The sequence below is a fragment of the Mobula birostris genome, chromosome 24, assembly GCF_030028105.1.
Source record: "Mobula birostris isolate sMobBir1 chromosome 24, sMobBir1.hap1, whole genome shotgun sequence".
NCBI classification, from domain to species: Eukaryota; Metazoa; Chordata; class Chondrichthyes; order Myliobatiformes; family Myliobatidae; genus Mobula; species Mobula birostris.
The window spans coordinates 64,422,892-64,433,628 of NC_092393.1; the positions used below are offsets into that span (position 1 = coordinate 64,422,892).

At 53.0% G+C, this 10,737-nt stretch overlaps 1 protein-coding gene across 1 annotated transcript; it reads right to left on the bottom strand.

Annotated features, from left to right (window-relative positions):
* Positions 1 to 8,728: 8,728 nt before the first annotated feature.
* On the bottom strand, positions 8,729 to 10,272 carry LOC140187269 (rab11 family-interacting protein 4B-like; the record flags this gene model as incomplete). Its single annotated transcript, XM_072242403.1, has 2 exons — positions 8,729 to 9,754; positions 10,135 to 10,272. Coding segments are annotated over 2 exons (255 nt in total), but the record flags the coding sequence as incomplete, so codon positions are not given.
* Between the last annotated feature and the right edge of the window lie 465 nt (positions 10,273 to 10,737).

Sequence of the window (10,737 nt, forward strand, 5' to 3'; positions counted from 1 at the left end):
TGTATCTGTTCACCACTGCCCAGTCACTGCTCACCCCAGACACCCCTCACCCCAGACCCCACATCCTGTATCTGTTCACCAACTCCCAGACCCTGCTAAGCGCAGACCCCATTTCCTATATCTGTTCACCACTGCCCAGACACTCCTCACCCCGGACCACACTTCCTGTATCTGCTCACCACTGCCCGGATCCTCCCAGCTGAGACCCCACTTACTGCATCTGTTCATCACTGCCCAGACCTCACCCGAGACCCCACTTACTGCATCTGTTCACCACTGCCCAGACCCTCCTCTTATGTCCCCCACATCCTGTATCTGTTCACCACTGCCCAGAACCTCCTCACCCCAGACCCCACATCCTGTATCTGTTCACCACTGCCCATACCCTCCTAACCCCAAATCCCATTCCCTGTACCTTCTCACCACTGTCCAGACCCTCCTCACCCCAGACCTCACATCCTCTATCTGTTCACCACTGCCAGAGACCCTCCTCACACGTCCCCCACATCCTGTATCTGCTCACTACTGCCCAGACCCTCCTCGCCCCAGACCCCATTTCCTGTGTCTGCTCACCACTGCCCGACCCTCCTCACAGTCCCCCACATCCTGTATCTGCTCACCACTGCCTAGGCCCTCCTCACCCCAGACCTCACATCCTCTATCTGTTCACCACTGCCAGAGACCCTCCTCACACGTCCCCCACATCCTGTATCTGCTCACTACTGCCCAGACCCTCCTCGCCCCAGACCCCATTTCCTGTGTCTGCTCACCACTGCCCGACCCTCCTCACAGTCCCCCACATCCTGTATCTGCTCACCACTGCCTAGGCCCTCCTCACCCCAGACCCCACATCCTCTATCTGTTCACCACTGCCCAGACCCTACTCACACGTCCCCCACATCCTGTATCTGCTCACCACTGCTCAGACCCTCCTCACACGTCCCCCACTTCCTGTACCTGTTCACCACTGCCCAGACTCTCCTCACCCAGACACCATTTCCTGTATCTGCTCACCATTGACCAGACCCTCCTCACCCTAGCCACCCACAGTTCCTGTATCTGCTCACCATTCTGCAGTCCCTCCTCACACCTGCTTGTCCTGTACCTGCTCTTCACAGCTCAATCCCTGCTCTCCTCTCCCGCATCCTTTTAGCTGCTCACCACTGCTCAGTCCTTCCTCAACTCCAAGTCCTTTTCCTGCTCACCATTGCCCAGACCCTCTCCAAATCCCCCGTATCCTGTACCTGCTTGCCACTGCCCAGTTCGTCCTCAGCCCTCATGTCCCGTTCCTGCTCAGTCACTCCTTACCCCATGCCCTGTATCTATTCTCCATTGCCCATTCCGTCCTCGCCCCAGCCCCAACCAAAGAACGTCGTATCTTTGTGGGTGGAATTAAGAAACTGCAAGGGTAAAAAAAAACATTACTGTATAGGAATCATATATAGGCCTCCAAATAGTAGCCAAGATGTGTGGTTGAGATTGCAAATGGAGCTGGAAAGGGCATGTAATAAGGGTAATGACACAATTGTAATGGGGTCTTCAATATGCAAAGGGATTGGGAAAATCAGGTTGGTGTCGGATCACAAGAGAATTTGTTGAATGCCTACAGATTGGCGTTGTAGAGCATCTTGTACTCGAGCCTACTCAGGGAAAGGCTATCTTAGATTGGATGCTGTGTAATAACCCAGATCTTATTAGTCAGCTTAATGTAAAGGAACCCTTAGGAGGCAGTGATCATAATAGGATTGAATTCATACTGCAATTTGAGAGGGAGAAGCACAACTCACATGTATCTGTATTGCAATGGAATAAAGGGAATTACAGAGGCATGGGGGAGGAGCTTACCCAGGTGGATTGGAGAGGGATACTGGCAGGGATGACAGCCGAACAGAGGCGCCTGAAGTTTCTGGGAATAGTCTTATGGTCCAGTTCACAACGTGCTTGATAGATATGTCCCACAGAGGTTGTTTTCAAAAGGCAGTGCGAGGCAACCATGGCTAACAAGGGAAATTAAGGACTGCATAAAAGCCAAGGAAAGGACATACAAGGTAGCAAAATTGAGTGGGAAGTTGGATGATTGGGAAGCCTTTAAAATCCAACAAAAGGCAACTGAAGGAGCTCTAAGAAGGGAAAAGATTAAATATGAGGGCAAACTAGCCGATAATATAAAGTAGGATATGAAAAGTTTTTTCAGTTATATAATGAATAAAAGGGAGGTGATAGCTGATATTGGACCACTGGAAAATGATGTTGGTGAGATAGTAATGGGGGACAAAGAAATGGCAGATGAACTTAATGGGTACTTTGCGTCAACCTTCACTGTGGAAGACACTAGCAGCATGCTAGAGATCCATGACTGTCAGGGAGAAAGAGTGAGTGCCATTGTTATTACAAAGGAAAAAGTGCTAGGCAAGCTGAAAGGTCTTAAGGTGGATAAGTCACCTGGACCAGATGGACTACATCCCAGAGTCTCGGATGCATTGGTCATAATCTTTCAAGAATCGCTTGATTCTGGTATGATCCTGGAGGACTGGTAAATTGTAAATATCACTCCACTCTTTGAGAAAGGAGGAAGGCAAAAGAGAGGAAATTACAGGCCAGTTAGCCTAACCTCAGTGATTGGGAAAGTGTTGGAATCCATTATTAAGGATGAGGTTTCGGGGTACTTGGAGACTAATGATAAATAAGTCAAAGTCAGCATGGTTTCTGTAAAGGGAAATCTTGTCTGACAAATCTGATAGAGTTCTTTAAGGAAGTAACAAGCAGGGTGGATAAAGGAGAGGCAGTGGATGTCATTTATGTGGATTTTCAGAAGGCCTTTGGTAAGGTGCCTTACATGTGGCTGCTTAACAAGATAAAATCCTGTGGCATTATAGGAAAGATACTGACATGGATAGTGGAATGGCTGACAGGCAGGAGACAGCAAGTGGGAATAAAGGAGGCCTTTTCTGGTTGGCTGCCAGTGACTAGTGGTTTTCCACAGGGGTCAGTATTGGGACCGATACTTTCACATTGTTTGTCAATAATTTAGATAATGGAGTTGATGGCTTTGAGGCAAAGTTTGCGGATGATACAAAGATAGGTGGAGAGGTAGGTAGTGCTGAGGAAGCAATGTGATTGCAGCAGGACTTAGACAAATTGGAAGAATGGGCAAAAAAGGGACAGTTGGAATACAGTGTTAGGAAACGTATGATAATGCATTTTGGTAAAAGGAACAATAATGCACACTATTATCTAAATGGGGAGAAAATTCAAACATCAGAGATGCAAAGGGACTTAAGAGTCCTCATGCAAGACTCCCAGAAGGTTAATTCACAGTTTGAGTCTGTGGTAAAGAAGACAAATGCAATGTTGGCATTTATTTCAAGGGGAACAGAATATAACAACAAGGAGATAATGCTGAAGCTTTATAAGACACTAGTCAGGCCACTTGGAGTATTGTCAACTGTTTTAGGCTCCTTATTTCAGAAAGAATGTGTTGTCATTGGAGAGAGTCCAGAGGAGGTTCACAAGGATGATTCTGGGATTGAAAGGGTTAACATACGAGTGTTTGGCAGCTTTGGGCCAGTACTCACTGGAATTTAGAAGAATGCGGAGGGATCTCATTGAAACCTACCGAATGTTGAAAAGACTAGATGAGGATGTGGAGATGATGTTTCCTATGGTGGGGTATCCAGAACTGTCATTAACAGTTGTGGGCCCAGCACTGAACCCTGCGGCACACCGCTCACCACTGATTTCCAGCCAGAATGACACCCATGTTTGCTCTGCTTTGTATTGGTTAACCAATCCTCTATCCATGCTAATACATCACCCCCAACTCTATGCATCCTTATCTTATGGATAAGTCTTTTCTGTGGCACCTTAATGAACGCCTTCTGGAAATCCAAGTAAATAATGTCCATCTGTTCCCCTCTATCCACTGCGCTCGTTATATCCTCTGTCAAGTCCCTCACCCATTTGCCCTGTACCTGTTTACCACTGCCCTGTCTCTCCTCACCTTGCCATGTCCTGTACCCACTGACAACTGCCCCATAGCTCGTCGACCCCTCATCCTGCACCTGTTCACCATTGCCATTCCCTTCTCACCCCCGCGTCCTTCGCCTGTTCAGCACTGCCCTGTCCCTCCTCATCCCTTCATGTTCTGAACCTGCTCATCGCTGCCCAAAATCTTCTCAACCCCCACACGTCCTGTACCTGTTCACCACTACCAAGTCCCTTCTCACCCTCTGTGTCCTATACCTGCTCACTACCACCGCCAGTCCTGACCCCCAAGTCCGGTACCTGCTCGCCACTGTCCAGCTTCTCCTCACTCCTTCGTCTTATACCTGTTCACCACTGCCCAATCTCACCATCCCCCAGTACCTGTTCACCACTGCCCAGTCTCACTATCCCCCAGTACATGTTCACCACTGCCCAATCTCACCATTCCCCAGTACCTGTTCACCACTGCCCAGTCTCACCATCTCCCAGTACATGTTCACCACTGCCCAATCTCACCATCCCCCAGTACCTGTTCACCACTGCCCAGTCTCACCATACCCCAGTACCTGTTCACCACTGCCCAGTCTCACTATCCCCCAGTACCTGTTCACCACTGTCCAGTCTCACCATCCCCCAGTACCTGTTCACCACTGTCCAGTCTCACCATCCCCCAGTACCTGTTCACCACTGCCCAGTCTCACTATCCCCCAGTACCTGTTCACCACTGCCCAGTCTCACTATCCCCCAGTACCTGTTCACCACTGCCCAATCTCACCATCCCCCAGTACCTGTTCACCACTGCCCAGTCTCACCATCCCCCAGTACCTGTTCATCACTGCCCAATCTCACCATCCCCCAGTACCTGTTCACCACTGCCCAGTCTCACCATCCCCCAGTACCTGTTCACCACTGCCCAGTCTCACTATCCCCCAGTACCTGTTCACCACTGTCCAGTCTCACTATCCCCCAGTACCTGTTCACCACTGTCCAGTCTCACCATCCCCCAGTACCTGTTCACCACTGTCCAGTCTCACCATCCCCCAGTACCTGTTCACCACTGCCCAGTCTCACTATCCCCCAGTACCTGTTCACCACTGCCCAATCTCACCATCCCCCAGTACCTGTTCACCACTGCCCAGTCTCACTATCCCCCAGTACCTGTTCACCACTGTCCAGTCTCACCATCCCCCAGTACCTGTTCACCACTGTCCAGTCTCACCATCCCCCAGTACCTGTTCACCACTGTCCAGTCTCACTATCCCCCAGTACCTGTTCACTACTGCCCAATCTCACCATCCCCCAGTACCTGTTCACCACTGCCCAGTCTCACTAGCCCCCAGTACCTGTTCACCACTGCCCAATCTCACCATCCCCCAGTACCTGTTCACCACTGCCCAGTCTCACTATCCCCCAGTACCTGTTCACCACTGCCCAGTCTCACCATCCCCCAGTACCTGTTCACCACTGCCCAGTCTCACCATCCCCCAGTACCTGTTCACCACTGCCCAATCTCACCATCCCCCAGTACCTGTTCACCACTGCCCAGTCTCACCATCCCCCAGTACCTGTTCACCACTGCCCAGTCTCACCATCCCCCAGTACCTGTTCACCACTGCCCAATCTCACCATCCCCCAGTACCTGTTCACCACTGCCCAGTCTCACCATCCCCCAGTACCTGTTCACCACTGCCCAGTCTCACCATCCCCCAGTACCTGTTCACCACTGCCCAGTCTCACTATCCCCCAGTACCTGTTCACCACTGTCCAGTCTCACCATCCCCCAGTACCTGTTCACCACTGTCCAGTCTCACCATCCCCCAGTACCTGTTCACCACTGCCCAGTCTCACTATCCCCCAGTACCTGTTCACCACTGCCCAGTCTCACCATCCCCCAGTACCTGTTCACCACTGCCCAGTCTCACCATCCCCCAGTACCTGTTCATCACTGCCCAATCTCACCATCCCCCAGTACCTGTTCACCACTGCCCAGTCTCACTATCCCCCAGTACCTGTTCACCACTGCCCAATCTCACCATCCCCCAGTACCTGTTCACCACTGTCCAGTCTCACCATCCCCCAGTACCTGTTCACCACTGCCCAGTCTCACCATCCCCCAGTACCTGTTCACCACTGTCCAATCTCACCATCCCCCAGTACCTGTTCACCACTGCCCAGTCTCACCATCCCCCAGTACCTGTTCACCACTGCCCAATCTCACCATCCCCCAGTACCTGTTCACCACTGCCCAATCTCACCATCCCCCAGTACCTGTTCACCACTGCCCAATCTCACCATCCCCCAGTACCTGTTCACCACTGCCCAGTCTCACCGTCCCCCAGTACCTGTTCACCACTGCCCAGTCTCACCGTCCCCCAGTACCTGTTCACCACTGCCCAGTCTCACCGTCCCCCAGTACCTGTTCACCACTGCCCAGTCTCACCGTCCCCCAGTACCTGTTCACCACTGCCCAGTCTCACTATCCCCCAGTACCTGTTCACCACTGCCCAGTCTCACCATCCCCCAGTACCTGTTCACCACTGCCCAGTCTCACCATCCCCCAGTACCTGTTCACCACTGCCCAGTCCCTCCTCATCCTGCCATGTTCTGTATCTGCTCACCACTATCCAATCCCTCCTCACTCCTCCATGTCCTGTACCCGCTCACCATTGCCCATTCTGTGCTTCGGATCCCAAACTGGTTCCAAACACATACCCAAGTGGTGGTGGTAGTCGTTAAGGCAGCACCCAACCCAGTGAGGCACTGAGATCTGGTAGCTCTAGTCAATGGGGAACAGCTGAGTGGTTTCAGTCAGCCCTCACAACAAGGATGGTGGCTGGGGACATGTTTGGAGGGGAGTCACCATATCAGTGTGGGAGTTGTTCTAGATGGTGACCTGGACCCCCTCAGTGAACTGACATATGGCTCCCATTAATGTTGGGCGTTAAAAGTGGGCCCAGCCCATAATCAATATTCTAGCACAATATTGTTCTTGGATCCCTGGGACAGAGTTACTTCAGCTGGGGGATTGTGAGTGGGAACCCTTGCCTGTATGGTCAAGGGCTACAGGATCAGTCTGAGATTGGACAAGAATAGACTCAGAGTGAGGCCATTCTGCCCATTGCCATTTGTTTGCCCACTCCCAGCCCTGCGCCCTGCCTGTTGTGCCCCTTCAATGTCTATCGAAGTCGCAGGAGATTCTGAGTGTTCTGCTGTAGGTAGGCAGAAGCGACCAACTCCCCTTGCTCCATCTGGGTGATCAGTCAGCCTCTCTGACAAAGATAGAGCATCAATACTGGCTCTTTGGCCCAAATGCTCCGTGCTAACCATGGCACCTACCTGAGCTTCTCCCATTTCCTGCATCTGGCTCATATCCTGCCCAGAAACCTGTCCAAGAGTAACCAAACACTTCCTCCAGCAGCTCGTTCCACATACCCACCTCCCTCTGTCTGTAAAACCTTCCCCTCAGCTTCCCTTTTTTCCCCTCTCACCTTAAACCTGTGCCCTCTAGTTTTAAGCTCCCTGATCCTGGGAAAAACACATGTGACTCCCCCCCCCCACCCTCACTTTATCTACTCCCTGCAGGATGTTATAAATGCCCCTCAGCCTCCTACACTCCAGGGGAAAGCATCCCAGCCCATCCATACTTCTTATAATTCAAGCCCTCCTTCCTTGTGAATCTTTTCCTCATCCTTCCCATCTGAATGACATCTTTCCAAAGTCTGGGTGACCAAAATTGCACACAATACTCCAAGCATGGTCCCATCAAAGGCTTGTACATTGTTAACAAAAGATCCCAGCTCCTGCACTCAATGGCCCAACCAACAAAGGCCAATGTGTCATACATCTTGTTTACCCGTATCACCACTTTCATGGAACTACGTACTGATAGTAGATACTTATATTATTCCATCTACCAATTAACTTTGACCTCTGCTCCAATAACTCAGGTACTCCGTCTGATCATGCCACGCTCTGTCAGTCTCTGAAGGACCCAGCCACAGCCTGCTGCATCTGCCCCCTCTCTCCTACCACCTGAGCGGCCCCCACCTGCACACTCCACCTTGCCCTGTTACCTAACTCGTGTCGTTTACCCTCACCCTCATCTGCACCTTGACCCTGAAAACACTTCAGCCCGCCCCCCTCCGACCGTAAGGCATAGCAACAGGATGAGGCCATTTGGCCTATCGAGTCTGCTCGGCCAGCTCATCATGGCTGATCTATTTTCTCTCTCAGCCCCAACCTCCTGCCTTCTTCCTGTATTCTTTCATGCCCTGACTAATCAAGAATCTAGCAACCTCTGTTTTAAATATACCCAATGACTTGGCCTCCAGTGACAATGAATTCCACAAATTCACCACCCTCTAGCTAAAGAAATTCCTCCTCATCTCTGTTCCAAAAGCCTCTTCCAGAAATCTGTAGATCTGCCTCCGAGACCCCCTCCCATACTCCCATATATTCCATCTTCCCACACGCCATCCCCCTCCGACGTCAGGCAAACTAGCTTGTATAGACTGGGATTGTCTCCTTCATCTCAGCACGGCCCTGGCTCTGTGCTCCATCAGTGATGGGGCAGCGAGGGAGGGGCAGGGGGTGATCCTCTGGCAACTTCCACAGCCCATCTGGAATCTCCCACTCCTCATTGACATTGGTTCACCTGCTGACCCCCTCCCTCAATCCCCTCTTGCCCCATGAAGCCAACTCCTCCCTCCCTCCTCGGTCCCACCCACTGGCCATTGAACCAAATTCCCAAAAATATCACTGTCCACTTCCCACAAACCCATCTGCACACTGCCTTTCACCTCACTCTGTCTGGGATGGGTCAGGTGCTGTGTGTGGTCTGTCTGGGCTGGGACAGGCACTGTCTGTGGTCTGTCTGGGCTGGGACAGGCACTGTCTGTGGTCTGTCTGGGATGGAGCAGGCACTGTCTGTGGTCTGTCTGGGATGGGGCAGGCACTGTCTGTGGTCTGTCTGGGATGAGGCAGGCACTGTCTGTGGTCTGTCTGGGATGAGGCAGGCACTGTCTGTGGTCTGTCTGGGATGAGGAGGAGGAGAGGGCGAGGAGTAGAGAGAGCCGAATGTGGAGGAAGGGCCCCATATGCAGCTTTAGGTGAGATTTGACTCCAGATTTGATCCGCGCCTTAAGACTAGCCTCAACCCTGAGAGACCCGTCTTCCAGGAGAACACCCACATCACTGTCCCAGTCACTCGGCACCCCCACACTGGACGGGCAGAGACTCTCCCACTGATGCTGACCAGTGATCGGACAGGGTGGACAGAGGTGTTGGGGTTTCACTGCATCTATCACCCTGCAGAGTAACGAGAGTCCCAATCAACATTTGTGTGACACAGCTGATCACTGTCCTGTGAGGGACCGACATATCAACGTTAGACAGGGTTCGGTGAGCAATAGCACCCAGAGCTCTCTCTCACTGGGCCACTCCCTCACTGGACATTCAGTGTGGATGACAGGTGCTCCCTCAATGTGGACACTCCCTCGGTGTGAGGCTCCCTCAGTGTGGACGCTCCCTCGGTGTAGACACTGCCTCGGTGTGACGCTCCCTCAGTGTGACGCTCCCTCAGTGTGACGCTCCCTCAGTGTGACGCTCCCTCGGTGTGGACACTCCCTCGGTGTGAATATTCCCTCGCCAGGCGCTACTTTTTGATCTCAAGGATTGAGGGGTTGTGGTCAATTATTGCGAGGATGATTCGGTCCATGTACTGACGCAGACGCAGGTTAATCTCCTCCCGGTCCCTCAGCGCCTCCATCAGCTGTGGCACAGAGTCAGGGTCAGGGTCAGGGTCAAGTTGCCAACTTCATCCCCTCAATTCTCCCACTCCTCCCTCTTCCAGCACATCTCTCCCAATCAGACTCCATCACACACACCACTTTCAGCTGTGGCCCCCCACCCTGACCATACCACCTCTCCCCCACCCTGACCACACCTCCTCTCCACCCCACCACCCCAGCACAGTCAGGGTCACCCTCCGCTCACCGAACCCTCACCCTAAACCCAACCTTTCCCCACCCTCTCATTCTGACACCCACCACCCACGCTCCCCTGCACACCCTGCCCTCAGCTGGCAGCACCTCCTCCCACCTGAACCCCCCTCAGTCTGCAGCACCCAACCCCTCCCAGACAGGTTCACACCTGGTCACGGCTGGCGGTGTCGATTTCGGTGGCCAGGCTCTGCGCTGGGTTCTGGAAGAGGCCAGCCGCCTCACTCAGACTCAGGCCAAGGACTTGTCCATTCAGCTCCACGTTCTGTTCCCGCAGCCTCGCGTTCTCCTGTCATGGACACAGTCAGAGCACAGGTGAGACAGCGACCCACTGCAGGGGGCACTCCACCCAGGGGGCACTCCACCTAGGGGGCACTCCAACCAGGGGACAATCCATCCCGGACACTAACCCACCCAGGGGCACTCCACCCAGGGGATACTCCAACCAGGGGACACTCCATCCCGGACACTGACCCACCCAGGGGACAATCCATCCCGGACACTGACCCACACAGGGGACACTCCACCCAGGGGATACTCCATCCCGGACACTGACCCACCCAGGGGACACTCCATCCCAGACACTGACCCACCCAAGGGCACTCCACCCAGGGGATACTCCAACCAGGGGACACTCCATCCTGGACACTGACTCACACAGGGGACACTCCATCCAGGGATACTCCACCCCGGACACTGACCCACCCAGGGGGCACTCCACCCAGGGGGTACTCCATCCCGGACACTGACCCAC